This window comes from Salmo salar, chromosome ssa26 (assembly GCF_905237065.1).
Source record: "Salmo salar chromosome ssa26, Ssal_v3.1, whole genome shotgun sequence".
NCBI classification, from domain to species: Eukaryota; Metazoa; Chordata; class Actinopteri; order Salmoniformes; family Salmonidae; genus Salmo; species Salmo salar.
Window position 1 is genome coordinate 48,597,407 of NC_059467.1, and position 24,784 is coordinate 48,622,190.

At 43.2% G+C, this 24,784-nt stretch overlaps 2 protein-coding genes across 4 annotated transcripts; one reads left to right on the plus strand and one right to left on the minus strand.

Annotated features, from left to right (window-relative positions):
• Positions 1–11,590: 11,590 nt before the first annotated feature.
• On the minus strand, positions 11,591–17,087 carry LOC106592787 (NAD-dependent protein deacetylase sirtuin-3). 3 transcript variants are annotated; one of them, XM_045708330.1, is made up of 8 exons: positions 16,962–17,087; positions 16,656–16,758; positions 16,258–16,501; positions 15,793–16,025; positions 15,581–15,681; positions 14,883–15,044; positions 14,268–14,480; positions 11,591–12,145 (listed from the first exon to the last, which is right to left on the minus strand). In XM_045708330.1, the coding sequence occupies exons 2-8, from the start codon at positions 16,750–16,752 to the stop codon at positions 12,125–12,127; spliced, it is 1,071 nt and encodes a 356-aa protein (XP_045564286.1). In that variant the 5' UTR covers positions 16,753–16,758; positions 16,962–17,087; the 3' UTR covers positions 11,591–12,124. The 3 variants fall into 3 exon arrangements, with proteins under 3 accessions (XP_045564286.1, XP_045564285.1, XP_014039596.1); XM_045708329.1 differs by having other exon boundaries at positions 16,891–16,992; XM_014184121.2 differs by lacking the exon at positions 16,962–17,087 and having other exon boundaries at positions 16,656–16,954.
• A 261-nt stretch (positions 17,088–17,348) lies between these two features.
• On the plus strand, positions 17,349–23,647 carry LOC106592786 (26S proteasome non-ATPase regulatory subunit 13). The gene is made up of 11 exons (XM_045708328.1): positions 17,349–17,613; positions 18,309–18,422; positions 18,552–18,607; positions 18,737–18,867; positions 19,050–19,221; positions 20,132–20,211; positions 20,429–20,554; positions 20,851–20,913; positions 22,261–22,341; positions 22,726–22,842; positions 23,124–23,647. Exons 1-11 carry the CDS (start codon positions 17,513–17,515, stop codon positions 23,217–23,219), a joined length of 1,137 nt encoding a protein of 378 aa, XP_045564284.1. The 5' UTR covers positions 17,349–17,512; the 3' UTR covers positions 23,220–23,647.
• The last annotated feature ends 1,137 nt before the right edge of the window (positions 23,648–24,784 follow it).

Here is a 24,784-nt window from a genome sequence, read left to right on the forward strand (position 1 = left end):
GTTCCCCCAGGGCTCTGATAACAATCTGAGATAGTGGGATACACTGTTATCACTATCTCCATAACCAGGTGTCCTGGCCCAGGTCTGTCCCAGGCTCTCTCCCTATAACCAGGTGTCCTGGTCTGTCCCAGGCTCTCTCCCTATAACCAGGTGTCCTGGTCCAGGTCTGTCCCAGGCTCTCTCCCTAACCAGGTGTCTTGGTCCAGGTCTTTAGATCCAGTAACGAGATAAAACAAAAAAACGAACAAAATAAAAACCGTCAGCGCTGGTGATGTTGCATAGCCTGGTGGAACCAGCCTGGTCAATGAATTTGTTGCACATGGGGATGTGTGAAACTTACTCCTCAGCCTGAACAGACCCCACTTACGCCAGTGAATAGCTGGCTTTTTGCGTGGCACCCTCTGGTAAGACGTTTCAGGAGGGCGGTCACGTGCTAGCAAGGCAGAGGTCCCGAGTTCGTTCCAGGTACGAGCTGAATCAGGAGAAAGTGGTACTCGCTAAGCAAACAGCGTGATGTCGTTTACACAGCCGCCATTCTGTTTTACTGGGCTGGTTCTACCAGGCTAGATGTAGCGTGTTTTGTTTACCTTTTGATTTGACCTACAGGTTCATTTTTAAATAAAAGTTCAAGAGGCCGTTGAGAGTATCAATTTTAAGAGTCTCGATGAAATGTAATTTGATTAAAAATCAATTTTTTCTTGACCCTTGGAAACTGCAGTTCTATTTATTCACTTTATCTCCATGTTACCAGATGGAATGTTACGCTCGTTGATGGAAGGATTGGACCAAGGTGCAGCGTGGTGGGCGTACATCTTTCTTTATTCAATGAACACCGAAACAAAACAAATACAAACGTAACGTTCAGTAGGGCTACACAGCACAGTACCAAAAACACGATCCCATAAACTAAAAGGTGGAGAAAAGGCTGCCTAAGTATGATCCCCAATCAGAGACAACGATAGACAGCTGTCTCTGATTGGGAACCATACCCGGCCAACAAAGAAATAGAAAACATAGATTGCCCACCCTAGTCACACCCTGACCTAACCAAATAGAGAATAAAAGGGATCTCTAAGGTCAGGGCGTGACATGGAAGGCAATCTGTTGAGGTTGAGAGAGTCTTTAAACGTGGATGGGAATGACGGTTGTCATTCAATTTCCACGGTTAGATTAACATACGGTTTGTTCAGCAGTTAAGTGGAGCGGGACGATGATCCAACAGAAGCTAATCCAGATTAAATGAGTAAGGATGAGTGGGCTTCCCTCTGGACTGGACAGCTGAGTGTCACTCATCTCTGATTGACAGGTGAGTGATCATGACGATGGTTGTCATGACATTGTGACTTGGAAATGGAATGTTGCATTATTCATCTGTGTGAAAGGATTCCTTTTAGTTCCACTTTGTTAGGGTGTTAATGTGTATCCCAAATGTCCCCTATTTATAGTGCACTGCATTTGACCACAGCCCTATGGGCACTATCAAATAAAATGTTATTTGTCACATGCGCTGAATACAACAGATTTTACTGTGAAATGCTTAATTTCAGAGTCCTCCCTTACGATGCAGAGTAAAAACAAAATGAATACATTGTAACACAAGAGGAATAAAATAAAATACACAAGAATGGTGCTATATACAGGAAGTACCAGATCACTGTGGAGCTATATACAGGAAGTACCAGATCACTGTGGAGCTATATACAGGAAGTACCAGATCACTGTGGAGCTATATACAGGAAGTACCAGATCACTGTGGAGCTATATACAGGAAGTACCAGTACCAGATCACTATGGAGCTATATACAGGAAGTACCAGTACCAGATCAATGTGGAGCTATATACAGGGAGTACCAGTACCAGATCAATGTGGAGCTATATACAGGAAGTACCAGATCACTGTGGAGCTATATACAGGGAGTACCAGTACCAGATCACTGTGGAGCTATATACAGGGAGTGCCAGTACTATATACAGGGAATACCAGTACTCTATACAGGGAGTACCAGTACTATGTACAGGGAATACCAGTACTATATACAGGGAGTACAAGTGCTATATACAGGGAGTACCAGTACTAAATACAGGGAGAACCAGTACTAAATACAGGGAGAACCAGTACTAAATACAGGGAGAACCAGTACTATATACAGGGAGAACCAGTACTATATACAGGGAGTACCAGTACTATATACAGGGAGTACCAGTACTATGTACAGGGAGTACCAGTACTATGTACAGGGAGTACCAGTACTATGTACAGGGAGTACCAGTACTATGTACAGGGAGTACCAGTACTATGTACAGGGAGTACCAGTACTATATACCAGTAGCAGATCACTGTATACACTGTACTCCGTCACTGCACCCCTCTACTAGCTTGAACCAGAAAATGGCTGCTCATTGCTCGACTCCAGATGAGCGTAAATGGATGCTAGCCACCGTGCTTCTACATCTGCATTGCTGTTTGTGGTTTTAGGCTGGGTTTCTGTATATCACTTAGTGATATCGGCTGATGCGTGTTGGAACCAGAAAGAAGGAGAAGAATCATTCTCGGTGTGCCTGCTTTCTTCCCCCTCGTCCGGACGTAAGACTTTCAAATAGCTTTTAGCCCCTGTACCAGCTGTCTTCTGCCGGGGACTTGGATGTTCCCTCCATGGCTGTCCCTCCAGCTACCCCTCCCTGTCCTAGTCAATCAACTGCCTGAGCACAGCCTGGACCCCCCTCCGCTGGACCACCTCCCCTGGACCCCCTCCCCTGGACCCCCCTCCGCTGGACCCCCCTCCGCTGGACCCACCTCCGCTGGACCCCCCTCCGCTGGACCCACCTCCGCTGGACCCCCTCTGCTGGACCCCCTTCGCTGGACCCCCTCCGCTGGACCCCCCTCCGCTGGACCCCCTCCGCTGGACCCCCTCCACTGGGCCGTGCTCTCTGGATCAGAGCTCTGTACCTTTTGGCTGACGTGGCCTGCATGCAGCCGGCGTCGCAACAGCCCTCTTCTCAGGTGAGCACTGTGGCTCTGGCCTCGTAATCAGCATCGAGACACGGCAGAGGACGGATCATTCTGGCTATTGTGTTAGGGAGTTCGATGGTGAGGTATTTATCTGTACCTGGGGTCAAAGACTTTGTGGATATTACCAGGTTGATTCCCAAGGCCGTGAGCCAGTCACCTGGGGCTGATACTGTCATGGTTCATGTGGGGTCAAAGTTCAGGATATGACCAGGTTAATTCCCGGGGGGGCTGACACTGTAATGGTTCATGTGGGGTCAAAGTTCAGGATATCACCAGGTTGATTACCGAAGCTGTGAGTCAGTCACCTGGGGCTGATACTGTCATGGTTCATGTGGGGTCAAAGTTCAGGATATGACCAGGTTGATTCCCGAGGCTGTGAGTCAGTCACCTGGGGCTGATACTGTCATGGTTCATGTGGGGTCGAATGACATTATGAAGGGCAGTTTAGAGCAGCTGAAGATGGATTTTAAAGAACTGATTGGGTCACTACTTGACACCAACAAACACCCCATAATATCTGGCCCTCTGCCCTCCCTAAAGCGTGGCATTGAACGGTTCAGCAGACATTTAGCCCTCCATAACTGGCTACGAGACTATTGCAGCTCTGTGGGTGTAACATTAATTGACAATTTTGATACCGTCTGGAAACAAAGCTCGTATTATAAGGAGGATGGTATCCACCCGAATCTGCAGAGCAGAACAGAACAGAGCGGGAATATAACAGATTAGAGTAGAGGAGAACAGAGTAGAACAGAACAGAACAGAGTAGAGTAGAACAGAGTAGAGTAGAACAGAGTAGAGGGGAACAGAGTAGAACAGAACAGAGTAGAACAGATTAGAGTGGAACAGAACAGAGTAGAACATAACAGAGTAGAGTAGAGGGGAACAGAGTAGAACAGAACAGAGCAGAACAGAACAGAGTAGAACATAACAGAGTAGAGTAGAGGAGAACAGAGTAGAACAGAACAGAGTAGAACAGATTAGAGTTGAACAGAACAGAGCAGAACAGAACAGAGTAGAACATAGCAGTCGAACAGAATAGAGCCTAATTTCCCCTGACATGACTGATCAATACTGATCAACATCCAACAACCAGCCCTATAATGAACAGGTTGAATAAGCTCTTCTCCTGTGTTAAGTTTTTTCCTCTGCTGCTGCAAGAACACAATATATTTTAAAAAATGGCAAAAGGACCATATTGGAGTCTGTCAACTTTGTATGCAAGCCTATACCCTCTCTTTCATTGAACTGAATAGGCGCTCGCTGAGGCTGTCCTAATATGGACATCATACATGAAACTACAAGATACTGCTTTAACAAAGTCCAAACCTCCTCATACAGTATATACTGTCTGTATAATGCGGTATTGTCTCTCTCTCATGTGCTTTTACTTTGCTCTCTGCATACGCAGCAAACAGATTAAATATACCATCTGAAGCATAGAACCAATCTGTCTGACAGGAAAACAAACACATTCACTCTTCCAGTACATTTGTTTTAACCACTGGCCCGTCATCCTTCTGATCCAGATGAAGAGGGGTGTTGACCACTGGCCCGTCATCCTTCTGATCCAGATGAAGAGGGGTGTTGACCACTGACCCGTCATCCTTCTGATCCAGATGAAGAGGGGTGTTGACCAATGACCCGTCATCCTTCTGATCCAGATGAAGAGGGGTGTTGACCACTGGCCCGTCATCCTTCTGATCCAGATGAAGAGGGGTGTTGACCACTGGCCCGTCATCCTTCTGATCCAGATGAAGAGGGGTGTTGACCACTGGCCCGTCATCCTTCTGATCCAGATGAAGAGGGGTGTTGACCACTGGCCCGTCATCCTTCTGATCCAGATGAAGAGGGGTGTTGACCACTGGCCCGTCATCCTTCTGATCCAGATGAAGAGGGGTGTTGACCACTGGCCCGTCATCCTTCTGATCCAGATGAGGGGTGTTGACCACTGGCCTGTCATTGTTCTAAACCAGATGAAGAGGGGTGTTGACCACTGGCCCGTCATCCTTCTGATCCAGATGAGGGGTGTTGACCACTGGCCTGTCATCCTTCTGATCCAGATGAAGAGGGATGTTGACCACTGGCCTGTCATCGTTCTGATCCAGATGAAGAGGGGTGTTGACCACTGGTCTGTCATCCTTCTGATCCAGATGAGGGGTGTTGACCACTGGTCTGTCATCCTTCTGATCCAGATGAAGAGGGGTGTTGACCACTGACCCGTCATCCTTCTGATCCAGATGAAGAGGGATGTTGACCACTGGCCTGTCATCCTTCTGATCCAGATGAAGAGGGATGTTGACCACTGGCCCGTCATCCTTCTGATCCAGATGAAGAGGGGTGTTGACCACTGGCCCGTCATCCTTCTGATCCAGATGAAGAGGGGTGTTGACCACTGGCCTGTCATCGTTCTAAACCAGATGAAGAGGGGTGTTGACCACTGGTCTGTCATCCTTCTGATCCAGATGAGGGGTGTTGACCACTGACCCGTCATCCTTCTGATCCAGATGAAGAGGGGTGTTGACCACTGGCCCATCATCCTTCTGATCCAGATGAGGGGTGTTGACCACTGGCCTGTCATCCTTCTGATCCAGATGAAGAGGGATGTTGACCACTGGCCCGTCATCCTTCTGATCCAGATGAAGAGGGGTGTTGACCACTGGTCTGTCATCCTTCTGATCCAGATGAAGAGGGGTGTTGACCACTGACCCGTCATCCTTCTGATCCAGATGAAGAGGGATGTTGACCACTGGCCTGTCATCCTTCTGATCCAGATGAAGAGGGATGTTGACCACTGGCCCGTCATCCTTCTGATCCAGATGAAGAGGGGTGTTGACCACTGGCCCGTCATCCTTCTGATCCAGATGAAGAGGGGTGTTGACCACTGGCCTGTCATCGTTCTAAACCAGATGAAGAGGGGTGTTGACCACTGGCCCATCATCCTTCTGATCCAGATGAGGGGTGTTGACCACTGGCCTGTCATCCTTCTGATCCAGATGAAGAGGGATGTTGACCACTGGCCCGTCATCCTTCTGATCCAGATGAAGAGGGGTGTTGACCACTGGCCTGTCATCGTTCTGATCCAGATGAAGAGGGGTGTTGACCACTGGTCTGTCATCCTTCTGATCCAGATGAAGAGGGGTGTTGACCACTGGCCTGTCATCGTTCTAAACCAGATGAAGAGGGGTGTTGACCACTGGCCCGTCATCCTTCTGATCCAGATGAAGAGGAATGTTGACCACTGGCCTGTCATCCTTCTGATCCAGATGAGGGTTTTTTACAGTTTCACTTTCCTTCTCACATAAAGTCTCAACTTTCACTTGTATGAATAAGACACCATTTTGTAATTCAAGTCTACAATTCAATGCTTGAAAGAACTCTGAAATAGTATATTTTTTCCCTGATAAAGTATTTCCGTACCTTCAACAACAGACAGACAAATACAGTTGAAGTCGGAAGTTTACATACACTTAGGTTGGCGTCATTAAAACTTGTTTTTCAACCACTCCACAAATTTCTTGTTAACAAACTATAATTTTGGCAAGTCGGTTAGGACATCTACTTTGTGCATGATATAAGTCATTTTTGTTTCCAACAACTGTTTACAAACAGATTATTTCACTAATAATTCACTGTATGACAATTCCAATGGGTCAGAAGTTTACATACATCAAGTTGACTGTGCCTTCAAACAGCTTGGAAAATTCCAGAAAATTATGTCATGGCTTTAGAAGCTTCTGATAGGCTAATTGACATCATTTGAGTCATTTGGAGGTGTACCTGTGGATGTATTTCAAGGCCTACCTTCAAACTCAGTGCCTCTTTGCTTGACATCATGGGAAAATCAAAAGAAATCAGCCAAGACCTCAGAAAACAAATTGTAGACCTCCACAAGTCCGGTTCATCCTTGGGAGTAATTTCCAAATGCCTGAAGGTACCACGTTCATCTGTACAAACAATAGTACGCAAGTATAAACACCATGGGACCACGCAGTCGTCATACCGCTCAGGAGAAGACGCGTTCTGTCTCCTAGATATGAACGTACTTTGGTGCGAATAGTGCAAATCAATCCCGAACAACAGCAAAGGACCTTGTGAAGATGCTGGAGGAAACAGGTACAAAAGTATCTATATCCACAGTAAAACGAGTCCTATATCGACATAACCTGAAAGGCCGCTCAGCAAGGAAGAAGCCACTGCTCCAAAACCGCAATTAAAAAGCCAGACTACGGTTTGCAACTGCACATGGGGACAAAGATCATACTATTTTCAGAAATGTCCTCTGGTCTAATGAAACAAAAATATAACTTTTTGGCCATAATGACCATCGTTATGTTTGGAGGAAAAAGGGGGAGGCGTGCAAGCCCGAAGAACACCATCCCAAATGTGAAGCACGGGGGAGGCCGCATCATGTTGTGGGGTGCTTTGCTGCAGGAGGGACTGGTGTACTTCACAAAATAGCTGGCATCATGAGGCAGGAAAATTATGGGGATATATTAAAGCAACATCTCAAGACATCAGTCAGGAAGTTTAATCTTGGTAGTAAATGGGTCTTCCAAATGGACAATGACCCCAAGCACACTTCCAAAGTTGTGGCAAAATGGCTTAAGGACAACAAAGTCAAGGTATTAGAGTGGCCATCACAAAGCCCTGACCTCAATCCCATAGAAAATTTGTGGGCAGAACTGAAAAGTGTGTGCGAGCAAGGAGACCTACAAACCTGACTCTGTTACACCAGCTCTGTCAGGAGGAATGAGCCAAAATTCACCCAACTTATTGTGGGAAGCTTGTGGAAGGCTACCCGAAGAATTTGACCCAAGTGAAACAATTTAAAGGCAATGCTACCAAATACTAATTGAGTGTATGTAAACTTCAGACCCACTGGGAATGTGATTAAAGAAATTAAAGCTGAAATAAATCATTTTCTCTGCTATTATTCTGACATTTCACATTCTTAAAATAAAGTGGTGAGCCTAATTGACCTAAGACAGGGAATTTGTACTAGGATTAAATGTCAGGAATTGTGAAAAACAGAGTTTAAATGTATTTGACGAAGGTGTATGTAAACTGTATATGCTACTCTATCATATTGGTAGTAGTTTACATCAGGATGCTACTGGGTCAGTTATTACATTATTCTATCATATTGGTAGTAGTCTACTGGGTCAGTTATTACACTATTTTATTGGTAGTAGTTTACTGGGTCAGTTATTACATCGTATTGGTAGTAGTTTACTGGGTCAGTTATTACATCATTCTATTGGTAGTAGTTTACTGTGTCAGTTATTACATCATTCTATTGGTAGTAGTTTACTGTGTCAGTTATTACATCGTATTGGTAGTAGTTTACTGGGTCAGTTATTACATCATATTGGTAGTAGTTTACTGGGTCAGTTATTACATCATTCTATCATATTGGTAGTAGTTTACTGGGTCAGTTATTACATCGTATTGGTAGTAGTTTACTGGGTCAGTTATTACATCGTATTGGTAGTAGTTTACTGGGTCAGTTATTACATCGTATTGGTAGTAGTTTACTGGGTCAGTTATTACATCGTATTGGTAGTAGTTTACTGGGTCAGTTATTACATTATTCTATTGGTAGTAGTTTACTGGGTCAGTTATTACATCGTATTGGTAGTAGTCTACTGGGTCAGTTATTACATCGTATTGGTAGTAGTTTACTGGGTCAGTTATTACATTATTCTATTGGTAGTAGTTTACTGGGTCAGTTATTACATCGTATTGGTAGTAGTTTACTGGGTCAGTTATTACATCGTATTGGTAGTAGTTTACTGGGTCAGTTATTACATCGTATTGGTAGTAGTTTACTGGGTCAGTTATTACATTATTCTATTGGTAGTAGTTTACTGGGTCAGTTATTACATCGTATTGGTAGTAGTTTACGTCAGGATGATCCTCCTTCACTGGGTCAGTTATTACATTATTCTATCATATTGGTAGTAGTTTACTGGGTCAGTTATTACATCATTCTATCATATTGGTAGTAGTTTACTGGGTCAGTTATTGCATCATTCTATCATATTGGTAGTAGTTTACTGGGTCAGTTATTACATCATTCTATCATATTGGCAGTAGTTTACTGGGTCAGTTACTACATCATTCTATCATATTGGCAGTAGTTTACTGGGTCAGTTATTACATCATTCTATCATATTGGTAGTAGTTTACTGGGTCAGTTATTACATCATTCTATCATATTGGTAGCAGTTTACTGGGTCAGTTATTACATCATTCTATCATATTGGTAGTAGTTTACTGGGTCAGTTATTACATCATTCTATCATATTGGTAGCAGTTTACTGGGTCAGTTACTACACATCTCCTAGTGATTCTGTGTTTCTATATTCAGCTCCATGTCTCTGTCAGCCTCTGTCATTTAACCACCCTACAGGAGATGATGGTGGGCCTACCAACGCAGAAATACAATTATAACTCACAAAATGGACACACAATCTCTATTGATTACAACAGATTGAGGTCTTCTGTTGGCGTGTGTTTCAGTGAGCAGGGCAACATCATTACCTTCATTATGTGTGACAATCAATACTGTTAGCAGCCAATAACGTAATGGCTGTGGGCTACAACATAGATTAAACTCATTCTAATGGCTGTGTGCTACAACACATATTAAACTCATTCTAATGGCTGTGTGCTACAACACAGATTAAACTCATTCTAATGGCTGTGGACTACAACACATATTAAACTCATTCTAATGGCTGTGGACTACAACACATATTAAACTCATTCTAACGGCTGTGGACTACAACACATATTAAACTCATTCTAATGGCTGTGGACTACAACACATATTAAACTCATTCTAATGGCTGTGGACTACAACACATATTAAACTCATTCTAATGGCTGTGGGCTACAACATATTAAACTCATTCTAATGGCTGTGGACTACAACACATATTAAACTCATTCTAACGGCTGTGTGCTACAACACATATTAAACTCATTTACCTACATGGTTCTAGCTGGACTACAACACATATTAAACTCATTCTAACGGCTGTGTGCTACAACACATATTAAACTCATTCTAACGGCTGTGGACTACAACACAGGTTAAACTCATTCTAACGGCTGTGGACTACAACACAGATTAAACTAATTCTAATGACTGGACTACAACAGATTAAACTCATTCTAACGGCTGTGGACTACAACAGATTAAACTCATTCTAACGGCTGTGGACTACAACACAGATTAAACTCATTCTAACGACTGGACTACAACAGATTAAACTCATTCTAACGGCTGTGGAGCATAACAGAATAACCTCTTAAGGATCTGCTCACTTTTTTCTATTTTCTTCTAAAATAACATACCAAAATCTAACTTCCTGTAGCTCAGGCCCTGAAGCAAGGATATACATAGTCTTGGTACCATTTGAAAGGAAACACTTTGAAATTTGTGGAAATGTGAAAGGAATGTAGGAGAATATAAATCTGATAATACAAAAAAAAAAAAAAAAACGTTTTGTATTATTTTTAACCATCATCTTTGAAATGCAAGAGAAAGGCCATGATGTATTATTCCAGCCCAGGTCCAATTTAGATTTTGGCCACTAGATGGCAGCAGTGAATGTGCAAAGTTTTATACTGATCCAATGAATCATTGTATTTCTGTTCAATATTTTGTATCAAGACTGACCAACTGTCAACTTCTGTCAGTAAAATGAATCCACTGTGGTGTGACTAACCTTCTACCTAGAGGTATTTATGAGCTAGTTAAGTTTCTCATTGCCTAGGTCCAATCACCTACTACTATTGAGAGAATCTGACATCATTTCGTACCCAATGTGCATCTCTTTGATGCAAACCTGTCAGGACAGTATAGAAACAAGTTAAATTATTAATGGTGTTATTTAACATTAGGATGGGGTGTGACAGGTAGTCAAGGCTGTGATGCAGGGTGGAAGCCGTGGAAGGGCATTTCAAAGTGTCCTGTAGTATGACCATCTCGGGTGTGTACTCACGTTGGGAGGGGTTGGGGGGGGGTTAGGGTAGCCATAGCCCTGGAAGATCTACCATTGTCCTCATCCTGTGACTTTCAGCAGCATTGTCCATTAGGAAGTTCACAGGTCAATGGATTTGACCTTAAACAAAGTATAACTGCATTGATTGAATTCCATTTAATGAATCAATGACCAGTGGCGGTTCTAGACCATTTCAACTGGCCAAGCTGGGGCCAGTTGTACTGTTAGAGGGGCCAGTTACATTAGACGTTATTGTTGTCATATCGTTTTCTTCACTGCATTGCAGGCATTAGCAGGCAAAACACCATGTTCATAATCATTAGTGTTCCGCGTTGCCACTGTCTAATAACAGATGTAAAAAAAGAACGATAGCAAAAATTTGTTATGTAAAAATTATTTCATACTCCACATTTAGGGGGGCCTCAAGGGGGTCTGCAGGGGCACTGGCCCCCCCGTCCCCAGAACCACCCCTGTCAATGACCTATTTGAGTTCAAGAGGGCTGAACGGAGTTCACAATACTGTACTTTAGCTCCATCTGGTGGCCACATGGACACACACCACGAGTTCCAATTGTTGCTCAGCTTTATTAGCAGCATAATCTCTTGTGACTGACAAAACAGTAGCTGATTTGGTTTCGAAGTGCCAAGATCATTAGCAGCATCATGGTCTGCAGGTCTGGTCGATGACATTGACAACAAAACCAGCTCTGTACGGATCTTTACGGTAATTATTTACTGCAAAAACTGTACATGAGACAGAATAAAAAGCATAAAAGAATATCTCAAGATATTTACACATTTCACAGAAGACTAATAAATATAATAAATTAACCAACCCAATACATTCCCAATTTGTACTAAATATCTTCCTCCAAAAAGCCAGACAGGAAACCATTGCTGCCTCTTGTGTTGTGCTGATTGACCGGTGTTGTGCTGATTGACCGGTGTGTGGATCAAAGTCTGTTGAAGAGAGTTCATTTAATTATAGATTCTCTGCTGAGTAGACACTCTGCTGTAGTCCTGAGCTATGAGGCAGGTGGACTGAGGTGGACTGCAGCGGTGAGGCATTCTGAATGGTATCTTAAAGACACTGACCATCTCATTCCTCCTTCTCTGTAGCCTGCAAATTAAAAAAGAAACACAAAATCCACATAGTGAGGTTGAATTTATATTTTGAAGTGGTCCTTTGTAGCTCAGTGCAACTCCAGGATAGTGCTGCTTGATTCCCAGGACCACACGTATGTAAAATGGATGTAAGCATGACTAAGTCACTTTGGATAAAAACATCTGCTCAATGGCATACATTATAATACATCAGGATTCTTGAAAGATGAGGAAATAAACTTTTTTCGCAAATATTTTTCTTAATATTACAAATGAAGTCAACACCAGACACCTTAAAAGACATTACGTTTATTGCTCAACAAGTGTTTAAATGCCTTGATTGTTTAATTCTAACATTCGATTATTCAAGAGCTGTTCCTAAGCACGACGCAACCCAGAGTGCCTGGACCGAGCCCAGAGGAGCCTTATTGCTATTATAGACTGGTTACCAATGTAATTAGAGCTGTGAAAATAAATGTTTTGTCATATCCGTGGTATATATATACACACCATGGCTTTCAGCTAATCTGAATTCAGCCAATCTGAATGCTGATTGGCTGACACCACGTTGTGTCCTGCCTAAGAACGGCCCTTAGCCGTGGTATATTGGCCATATACCACACCCTTATTGCTTAATTATACCATTGGCATTGTTGAATAGTTGTTTCTGATTGGCTTGAAGGGCATTCTAGAGTGTGCATTATTTCCCTATAACGCATGGTATGATAGAATTCATTGGCTATAGTTCATTCTTACATGTTCTATGTTTGAGCTGCTTTTGAAAGCAAAAGTCAAATTGAAAACATGATTGCCATTGTTGAATTCGATGTTCATAATAGCAAGCTGGGACTGATGGTTTGGTTAGCTAAGCTAGCAAGTCTGTTTGGTTACCATGGCAACTCCTGAAGCTGTCTAGTAAACTCGCTAGCTACTTCAGTGGATGTTGAACACATTTCTACCGGAAAATGAACACATTCCTAGCGGAAAATATGTTAAAATTATAGCTTTGGTATAAAAGGGATAATCAACTCGAGATTCTTTACATTATTTTCCAAAGAATGTATCTCTGTGGAAGGTCAGTTCCACTCCATGAACACACCTCTATTTTCCATAGATTGTCCCTTACATTAAATTAAAATCTACAAACTTTGTTTGTTTTATTTTATAGCGCTACATAATGCTCCAGGCTCATTTCATTAGCATGTTGATATGTTTTTCTACATTCAGAACATAAAACAAATGTATAAAGCAAACATTATCCCTTAGGTCTAACACAGCAAGTACTTCAATAGTTGAAGTATATGTTTCAGAACGAGGTATGTTGAGGGGGTAAGCCATCTGTGACGGAGTTGCCAAGTCACTGATGGAGTCAACAACAAATACTCAAAACAGACTTTTTTTGCCTCTAAAAATAGAAGTTCAAAACAAACGTTTAGTAAAATATAGAAAATAATTCATTACAAAATTTGCAAATAAAAGCATCAATCTATCAGATTTTTTAGACAGAATTGACATTATATGAAAATCTGAGGAGTTTGTATTATGGAGTTGACAAAAATGTAAAGCCTCCAGCTTTATTCATTCAAGTGCTATATAAAGTAGCAATTTAGTTTTTACTCAGGTGCTTTATGACTCTAAAACCTCATTAAAATAAACATATTTGAACCAAAATGAATATCCTATCAGGGAGATGGAGTTGACAGTTTATGGTTGTGGCCATAGTGATTTCAATATTGTTTATTAATTCTATCAAAATTTGAGAACTTTCCAGACCATGACTGGCCTTGTTGCACTCCATGTAATGAGGACATGAATAAGGGGTCCTTATAGTAGAGCTGTCCCTGCTCATTCCTGATTCATTTAGGACTTCAGACAAATCTGACTGAGTCGACCAAATCTGCAGATACATTTTTTACAGTTTTGAGAGAAATATTATTTAAAGTCAAATAACGCAACAATTATTTAATTTTTTTAATATAGAAATACATTTTTCCTGCCGGACAAGGATTGTCCAGACTTTGAAGAATCCCTGATATATATTAAGTCTCTGAATGCTCTGAAAATCAGGGTTTAGGTGTGTTTGTGGGTTAAATGTGTACGTGACATGTGTGTAAATCAGATGATTTCCCATAACCAACCTTCTTAGTATTGGCAGCCATGAGAGCCTCCAGCTGGTGGTTCCAGCCCAGGGCATCAGCCAGCATCTGCACCCCACCGACCACATCCCCTAGCTGGGCCACATCGTTGTGTCGCGGGGTCCCCCAAGCGAAGGGCCCCACCAGGTCTCTGTTGATAAGCAGTCGAGGGACAGAGTCCCTCACAGCTCCAGCCAGACTGGCAAAGGGCTCCACCTAGGGTATTGACAAGGAACAACATGCTTTTATAAGTCTCCAGTAATAAATAAATAAATATATAGATAGGAGATATCTTTTATAGGACCCCTGGACTACTGAGTGAAACCCTGTCCTGCCTGATTGACAGGTGAACAGGAGAATAGCGTATTAACTGGTTTATAACATGTTTATAACTGTGAATAACAGCTTAATAACAGCCAGTTAACATTTACATTTTACATTTTACAGACGCTCTTATCCAGAGCGACTTACAGTAGTGAATGCATACATTTCATACAATTTCATACATTTTTTTCCTGTGCTGGCCCCCCGTGGGAATCGAACCCACAACCCTGGTGTTGCAAACACCATGCTCTACCAACTGAGCTATAACACCACATTAATAGCAGTGTTCCTCACCTCCAGAGAGGTCCCCATGATAATGAGGAGGTCTGCCAGGGGAAAGTCCTTCAGGTAGCTGAAGTAGTGAGGAGGTAGCTCCTCCCCAAAGAAGACAATGTCAGGCTTCACCACGCCCTTACAAGTGGGACACTTAGGGACTGTCCCCTTCATAATATCAGGCTAAACCAGGGACGGAGAAGCAGACAAACACACAGGAGAAATACAGGAAATCAAAAGTAGATATATTTTAACAACAAGCCACTGCATCAAAGTATTCTCTTTCAAACTTAAGAATCTTTCACAAATGACAGTATCAGAGCTAGATGGATTGACCTTCTCAATAGTATCAATAAGTTGTAACAGGGAAATGACAGTATCAGAGCTAGATGGATTGACCTTCTCAATAGTATCAATAAGTTGTAACAGGGAAATGACAGTATCAGAGCTAGATGGATTGACCTTCTCAATAGTATGAATAAGTTGTAACAGGGAAATGACAGTATCAGAGCTAGATGGATTGACCTTCTCAATAGTATCAATAAGTTGTAACAGGGAAATGACAGTATCAGAGCTAGATGGATTGACCATCTCAATAGTATCAATAAGTTGTAACAGGGAAATGACAGTATCAGAGCTAGATGGATTGACCTTCTCAATAGTATCAATAAGTTGTAACAGGGAAATGCTCTGAGAATAGTTTGAGTTAACCGACTCACACGTAGCTCCTCCCCCTTGTAGTCTCTCAGACACACAGTACAGGTAGCAGTAGCAAATGAGCCATGTGCCTCCACCAGTTTCTCAGGGGGGATTCCTGCCACTAGAGTCACACACACAGTGAAACACAGTGAGATAGAGAGAGAGATGACAGGCTCCTGTGTGTATTATCTTAACTGTTTTGCAATATGGTCATACTAGAGGATCAACTTACGTCTCTCCAGGCCGTCGATATTCTGCGTGTACATTCTGAGGAGCTGGCCCTTGTCATGAAGGAGCCGTACGAAATAGTGTGTGAGGTTGGGTTGGTAGTTGCCTGGGTACAGCTCTTTGGCCAGGGCAAAGAAAGGGTTGGGGTTGTGATGGAAGTAGTTGATCTCGAAGATGGCTTCTGCGTAAGGAAGATTATACTGCTGGAGGTTGTCATAGAGACCACTGCCAGGGGACCTGTCCAAGGAAATTAGGGAGAAAAAGGTTTCCTACAAAGTCTGTGCATTCATTGTTTTCCTGACATGGGTTGACTGAAAATCTCAAACACTTTCCAAATACTTGAGGTTGCATTTGATTTAACTTCTTCATCCACTACAATGCAACCAATGGAATCATCCCAAAAGTGCAAACCCGCACCCTGCCCACAGGTCAAGTGCACCTCAAGCATTTAAAATATACCACTTGTCACCTGAAGTCTGGGATACCACTAGGCGTGCTGATCCCAGCCCCGGCCATCACTATGATCCTCTTGTACTGTCTGCCTCTGATGTTCTTAGTGAGGTCCTCTAGCTTCTGCTGCTTGGAGCCCTCCACTCCTCCTCTACAGAACAGTCCTCGAAACCCAGGCCACCAGACTGTCCTGTCTTGGCTTGGACGTAGACCGTGGACATCCCTTTGCCTTGGAGCAAGGAATAATGTTCTTTGCTGTTGATCTGAGAAGGTAATGCATGTGGTGAAGTTACTGAGTAACTAGCTACTATCCTCATCCATCATATTACCTGTAGGTCTATGCAATGTTCACATCAATCTCAAAAGCAGCTTTCAAATTACAATTCGTTTCAATTCGATATTTACGCTCTTACTTACGTGTCAGTTTGATGAATCTAGCTGTACTCGATGTAATAGTGTGATACAGACATAACCTGCCCTTGTGGACCAGTGGGGAGGACATGACATAAGTCATAGTTTGCTGCAAGAAATACACTGTATATTTGTAGCTTTTCTAGAGCGGCGTCTTCATTTTGGAAGCAGGCAGTTTAAGCGCATGTTTTTACACAAGAAGAACCATTTCAAAAGCATAACTCTCCTAAGTTTTAGCTACATTTCATAATGCACAACATTCGCTCCAAACAAATGTGAGCCGCTGCAGTAGTCTGTTGTTGCTCTGATTACCTTTGAACTCGTGACGATCGCGGACTATACCGTAAAATATTGTGACGACCCTGGGATCCCACTTCTGACACCAATGTAAAGAAACAGGCAGGGAGCAAGTCTTGAACCCTCAACCTTCGAGCCGAAGTCCGGCGCGCTATCGACTGTGCCGCAAAAGCATGCTCGAGCGGCAGAGTCGATATCCGCGCTTATAAACCCAGGGTCGTTACAATATGTACAATTATATTACAGTTTAGAATAAACAATTTAAATATAAATGCTCACTGTCATTATTTTATAAATTGTAAATATCAGTTTGGTTCACTAATATCGAGTAATTAAACCACTTATCGTGATTACATCTAAAAATATATGGGGTAATAAAAACACGTAAAACACGTAAACGCGTATTTGTTAGAAACATTACGGTAGACGTTCCTTGTGTCAGCTCAGCTCCCATGATCCTTTGCTTGTGGTGCTAGCTGTACAGTTAGCTAGCTAGGTACAGAAATTACAGATAAAAGTTGTCAACACGTTTCTCATTCGGTATCTAAATCAAACCTACCGCGACAATGAAAGATGTTGCCGGGTACCTCAAAACGCAACAGAGCATGAGCTCAACTCCGGAGATGGCATCGGAATGGCACACACTAGAGGAGTTTTACAACAAAAAGTAAGGATAGCGTCTGTCTACGTTAGCTAGCTTTTGTATGTCATTCATGCGCTGAGTCATGGAGTTAGCTTGCTAATGCTACAGTAGCTAGCTAAACACCAACCATCAATGAATGACACACAATCCATCAAATGTGAATTGTGTAGAGTGGAATAAAACATATGAAACATGTGACTAACGTTACCGAAAATGTATTGTTTTGATAGTCGTCATGGCCACAATCTTCCCTGATGCTATGCGGTTAACGGTTGCTAAAATGCATCAGTAGACAGGGAGGCTAGCTAATTAGCCAATGTTAGCTAGTTAACGTTAGTTTTTTTCTGCGTTTAGGGACTTTTGATTTTGCAATCTTGCAAGGCATAAGTATTCATAGTCTCCGTCTTCCCTTCATCTGGCGGCAGGTAAACTAGTGGTTAGATCGTTGGATTAGTAACCGAAAGGTTGCAAGATCGAATCCCCAAATTGACAAGATAAAAATCTGTCGTTCTGCCCCTGAACAAGACAGTTAACCCACTATTCCTAGGCCGTCATTGAAAATAAGAATTTGTTCTTAACTGACTTGCCTAGTTAAATAAAGGTAAAATAAATCTGACCAGCTTGCTACTAACCCCATTCAGTGCAGGATTGTTTCTTATTCATCATGTAATGCCCATAAGACTGTTAGTACCTAACCATACCTGTCTTTCCATTGACAGGTTGTGGCATCAGTTGACCCTAAAGCTCACAGACTTTGTAAAAGACCCTTGCTTTGCCACAGGAGATGGCCTCATACAGCTGTACGATAACTTCCTCAGTGACTTTGACCACAGGTAGGACCAACACCAACCTACAGTAAATAACTGCTTCTCTGACAATTGGAATAGTAGCTAGAATTACAACACTGTAGACTAATCTCAGGGTGTTCAGTTGTAACCTTTCTTTCTCTCTGTCTTTTGTAGAATCAACCCCCTGTCTCTGGTGGAGATCATCCTGTATGTTGCCAGACAAATGACAGGTAAGAACACAGTTGTGACATGCAGTCAGTAGTCCTATCACCTTCTTCGCTGATGCTAAGTAATTGAACTTGAATCCACTCAGATACCTCATGGGATTTCCACCAGCTCAACCAAGTTCTCATTTTCAGATCCTAAAGATGCTATCACTTTCCTTGAGAAGACTAAGGAGAAGGTGAAGAGCAACGATGAGTCTGTCATTCTGTGCAAGACATCTATTGGAGCCCTTAAACTGGAGATAAATGACCTTCCAGCCACAAAGGTAACACACTGTCTGGGCATACAGTAACTTGTAGGTAAAAACCTGGAAAACGAACATCTCAATGGAGACCTGTCCCAAGAAGGCAGTAATCAAACAAACAATAGCTTACTGTAGCCAGATGTATATGTATGTACATTTCAATCCAGTGTATATCTATGCAAACCCTGCCTTCCGTCCTGCAGATATTAATTGAGGAGGTAGAGGAGACGCTGAATAACTTGCCTGGTGTGACGTCAGTCCATGGGCGATTCTACGACCTGTCCAGCAAATACTACCGCATCGTGGGGAACCATGCCTCTTACTACAAGGACGCCCTGCGCTATCTCGGCTGTGTTGACATCAAAGACCTGCCAGGTAACATCCGTTTACAATGTAAAAAGGCAGTATTTTGCACTGAAATCATATAGCAGAATTTAATGTTGGTAAAATCACAAAAGCATCATTAGAAGAAAAAAATGGTTTACAATTGTTTGAAGGCGTTATTAGTTTTTTGTGTGCTAGTACTCACTAGTTGTCATAACTGATGAGGTCTTTATGCTAGTACTCACTAGTTGTCATAACTGATGAGGTCTTTATGCTAGTACTCACTAGTTGTCATAACTGATGAGGTCTTTATGCTAGTACTCACTAGTTGTCATAACTGATGAGGTCTTTATGCTTTATGCTTCACTAGCTGTCATAACTGATTAGGTCTTTATGCTAGTACTCACTAGCTGTCATAACTGATTAGGTCTTTATGCTAGTACTCACTAGTTGTCATAACTGATGAGGTCTTTATGCTAGTACTCACTAGCTGTCATAACTGATTAGGTCTTTATGCTAGTACTCACTAGCTGTCATAACTGATGAGGTCTTTATGCTAGTACTCACTAGCTGTCATAACTGATGAGGTCTTTATGCTAGTACTCACTAGCTGTCATAACTGATGAGGTCTTTATGCTAGTACTCACTAGCTGTCATAACTGATGAGGTCTTTATGCTAGTACTCACTAGCTGTCATAACTGATGAGGTCTTTATGCTAGTACTCACTAGCTGTCATAACTGATTAGGTCTTTATGCTAGTACTCACTAGCTGTCATAACTGATTAGGTCTTTATGCTAGTACTCACTAGCTGTCATAACTGATGAGGTCTTTATGCTAGTACTCACTAGCTGTCATAACTGATGAGGTCTTTATGCTAGTACTCACTAGCTGTCATAACTGATTAGGTCTTTATGCTAGTACTCACTAGCTGTCATAACTGATGTCTTTATATCCATCAGAGACAGAGAAGCAGGAGAGGGCTTTCACACTGGGTCTGGCTGGACTCTTAGGAGAAGGAGTTTACAACTTCGGAGAGCTGGTAAGTACCCATGACCACCCTCATGATAGTTGTGTTTTTGAGGTATCCTCCCAACTGGTGAGATATTAGACTGTCTGATAATAAGCATCAAGCAGCCATTTAAAGCTAGTTTTGGCTGAGCGACAGCCACAAAAGTTTGGGCTCAAGTTTTGCCTTGGAAGCACCAGATGGCTTTGACAGCCTTTGTTTGACAGCCTGCCTCTGCTTGTGTTTTTAGCTGATGCACCCAGTACTGGAGTCCCTAAGGAGCACAGACAAGCAGTGGCTGATAGACACATTGTACGCCTTCAACGGAGGCAACGTGGAGAAGTTCCAGGCCTACAAGTCTGCCTGGGGAGCGCAGGTAACCAGCACAACTGGCTATAGTACTGCCTACAACAGCCGGTTGAATGTACTCTATGGAAACTATCATTGCAAGAAATAAAGAGCGAAAACTATTGTAGCTCCCGTTCTCTCTTTCCAGAATGTGTTATTGTTTATACACATGGACATGGTTTTGTTGAGGTGCTATGATTGGAGGCCCATTTTAAAAATGATAATGCAAGTTAATAATGTTACTATACTCACAGAAGATTAGAAATCACCTGTCATTAACCAACAAACACAACTAATTTCAACATGTGTCTGTCTGTGTTGCAGCCTGACCTGGCAGCAAATGAAGCCAAACTGATGCAGAAGATTCAGCTGCTGTGTGTGATGGAGGTGGGTTCTCTTCTCTCTCACTCTCTCTCGCTCTCTCTCCCCCACGGCAGAACTAATGCTCTCTCTGCCTCTCTGAACTGAATGTTTTATAGTGCAGGAGAACTAACGATTGAGTACGGAAGGTTTTACTTTTCACAATGAATGTGATATGTGGTTGTTTTACCCAAGGCTAGGAACCAAAAACGGAAAAATAACATCATATTTTTAGAGGAACAGAATCTGAACCGAGAACAAAAGTGATCTATACTGTTCCGGAAATGAACCGTTATTTTAAAAGCTTGGGAACCGGTTAATAACGTTCCTTTACGTTTCGGGTATTTTTTCCAGTCCCACAACAAAGTGACTATGCAAAGCCCTCCCTCTGTCACTCAGACTTCTTTGCCAGTGTGTGTGTGTAGGCTACTGTAGCCCCTCCCCCCTCTGAAGCGTAGGCTACTGTAGCCCCTCCCCCCTCTGAAGCGTAGGCTACTGTCGCCCCCTCCCCCTCTGAAGCGTAGGCTACTGTCGCCCCTCCCCCCTCTGAAGCGTAGGCTACTGTCGCCCCTCCCCCTCTGAAGCGTAGGCTACTGTCGCCCCTCCCCCCTCTGAAGCGTAGGCTACTGTCGCCCCTCCCCCTCTGAAGCGTGAGGCTACCGTCGCCCCTCCCCCCTCTGAAGCGTAGGCTACCGTAGCCCCTCCCCCCTCTGAAGCCTAGGCTACTGATGTTACAGGCATGATTCAGAAGGATGGCTTCAATTTTTCAATGCTAATTAATGATACTATAGTTATCACATTTCACAAAAAGGTAAAATGTGTTTTATCTTAATTCTGGTGCCACTCTGTACACACAAGCTAGTTAGCTCTAGTCTAACATTAAACCAACTCTCTGAAGTTCAAAGACATTCAACGTTTCTCCATAGCAGCCGCTCCTCCGTAGGTATAATTCTCTGGATCTAATTCAGATAATGTTATGTCATAAGATGCCCAGCGCTTCAAGCCTCCACCGTCTCTCGCTCTCTCCCCACCTGCCAAATTTCAGTCGCTTCTCACGCCCTACACTTGTCTGTCCAATGCATGTAAACAATAGTTTGCCCGTTCCACAGCAAGCTGCTCTATTCACACTGATTGGTGAAGTCATTTAATGTTGAGCTAAATGTAAACAATATATAATAATGTTTCAGAACGAAAAAATATGAAAATAAATTTGGTTCCAACACCTGATTTTATCGACTTTTACCAACTTACTGTTGAATCCACTGATTGGTCAGTCTCTCTGGATTACAGCACCTGCTTAATGACGAGGATAAATGTAAATGATGCGCTCAAACAGCCCTAACGTGTCTACCTCTTCTTCTCTCCTCCCTCTAGATGACGTTCACTCGTCCCGCCAACAACAGACAGCTGACCTTCCATGAGATTGGACAGAGTGCCAAGATCCCCGTCAACGAGGTCAGTTGGTCGTCAATCCACCAATCGTATGTCACTTATACCAAATCATTAGTATCTGGAGGTTTCTAATGAACATAGGTCTGTATCCGTGGTCACCAGGTCCACAGGTGTTTTCCCAGCACAATAACACCCAATTAAAATAACATTTAGTTGAGTCGGTGCTTTACTGTCTGGAACTATAGGCCTGTACATCCTGTAGCTCCACCTCCAGGGTTGCTGACAACTGGGGGTTTATCTGGAGACCAGGGTTGCTGACAACTGGGGGTTTATCTGGAGACCAGGGTTGCTGACAACTGGGGGTTTATCTGGAGACCAGGGTTGCTGACAACTGGGGGTTTATCTGGAGACCAGGGTCTGATTGTGGTTCTTGGTTGTTCCCTGCAGGTGGAGCTGCTAGTGATGAAGGCTCTGTCTGTGGGTCTGATCAAAGGAAACATTGATGAGGTGGACCAGAAAGTTCAGATGACCTGGGTGCAGCCCCGAGTACTGGACCTGCAGCAGGTAAATACATACGCCTTAACATATTCATATTCACGGGCCAAGGAATAATAATCAATCAATGAGAAACACCGGTTCTCAGGGGCTGGACATGACTCCAGGTTTGGACCAGAAACAGGGAATATTCTGTTTTACTATAATGTCCTTTGTAACACAAGACATTGAGACCAATCCTAGTTGTAGTTCAAATAAGTGGCTTTGAGCTATAGAAATCACCCTAGAGATATAGAAAAGCTTGTGACTGTTAACCTTTGACCCTGACTCTCTTCCCTGTCCCTCTTCAGATCAAGGGCATGAAGGACCGGTTGGACCTCTGGTGTGGGGATGTGAAGAACATGGCTGTGTTGGTGGAACAGCAGGCTCACGATATCCTCACCTAGACAGGCCTCCTCCCTCTGGTCTCCATTGCCCTGTTCAGAACAACCCCTTAACCTCTAGACACTTGTAGAGATCAGAGAAGATTTGATAGGTTTATGCAGTATGATGATAGTACCTTGCCCTCTGATAGGCTAGGTAGTTTTGGCCATGTTGCTTACACCAGTCTGATCCTCTCAGACAAGGGTCTATGGTGGAGGTGCAAGGATTTTCTTCTGTACAGGGCCCTTCCCTCAGCCTGTTCACCCCTAGAACAGCCACCTTCAACAGACACACCACCATCACAGGAATCCTTTCTTCATTCCTCTACCTATCTCCCAGAAGGACTGATGCATCCAGATTTTTCAGTTTTTTTATTTGTATTTTTGTTGGGGTGCAGTGTACGTTCTTGTTACTTTAAAGCAGTAAATAAATAAAAGATAATATTGTTGAATTTTGAGAAGAAAAAAAAATGCTGGTTGATGAAACATTACCCTTCAAGCATGAATTGTGGATGTGACTGTGTTTTAGACCTATTGACTAATAGAATGACTCAGTTTCCCCAACCCTGGATCCTGAGGTATGTTTGACCAGAAGGTTATATTGTGTTTAGGAGAGTTGTAACAACATAAGCCTCTGAGTTGACAGCTGCTGAAATTACATTCAATGTTCTCAAGGAATGTTCCAGATCACATCCTCTGTTACACCCCGCTCTGCCCATATGCCGTAACAGTATGTGGTTTCCAAGACATTCAAATACATACAATTTCTAATACACTCAAGGCACCTTGGCATTAAGGTCAGTCCATATGGCAAAAAGTTGATTTAATAGTTCTATAGAAGCAGATGTTATGTTTCTCGGGGGGGGTGAACCCAGGGGTACATGAGGTCCAGGACTAGAGGGGTATGGTGAACCCAGCGGTACATGAGGTCCAGGACTAGAGGGGTATGGTGTGAACCCAGGGGTACATGACGTCCAGGACTAGAGGGGTATGGTGAACCCAGCGGTACATGAGGTCCAGGACTAGAGGGGTATGGTGAACCCAGCGGTACATGAGGTCCAGGACTAGAGGGGTTTGGTGAACCCAGGGGTACATGAGGTCCAGGACTAGAGGGGTATGGTGAACCCAGGGGTACATGAGGTCCTGGACTAGAGGGGTATGTTGTGAACACAGGGGTACATGAGGTCCAGGACTAGAGGGGTATGGTGAACCCAGGGGTATATGAGGTCCTGGACTAGAGGGGTATGGTGAACCCAGGGGTACATGAGGTCCTGGACTAGAGGGGTATGGTGTGAACACAGGGGTACATGAGGTCCTGGACTAGAGGGGTATGGTGAACTCAGGGGACATGAGGTCCAGCACTAGAGGGGTATGGTGAACTCAGGGGTACATGAGGTCCTGGACTAGAGGGGTATGGTGTGAACCCAGGGGTACATGACGTCCAGGACTAGAGGGGTATGGTGAACCCAGCGGTACATGAGGTCCAGGACTAGAGGGGTATGGTGAACCCAGCGGTACATGAGGTCCAGGACTAGAGGGGTTTGGTGAACCCAGGGGTACATGAGGTCCAGGACTAGAGGGGTATGGTG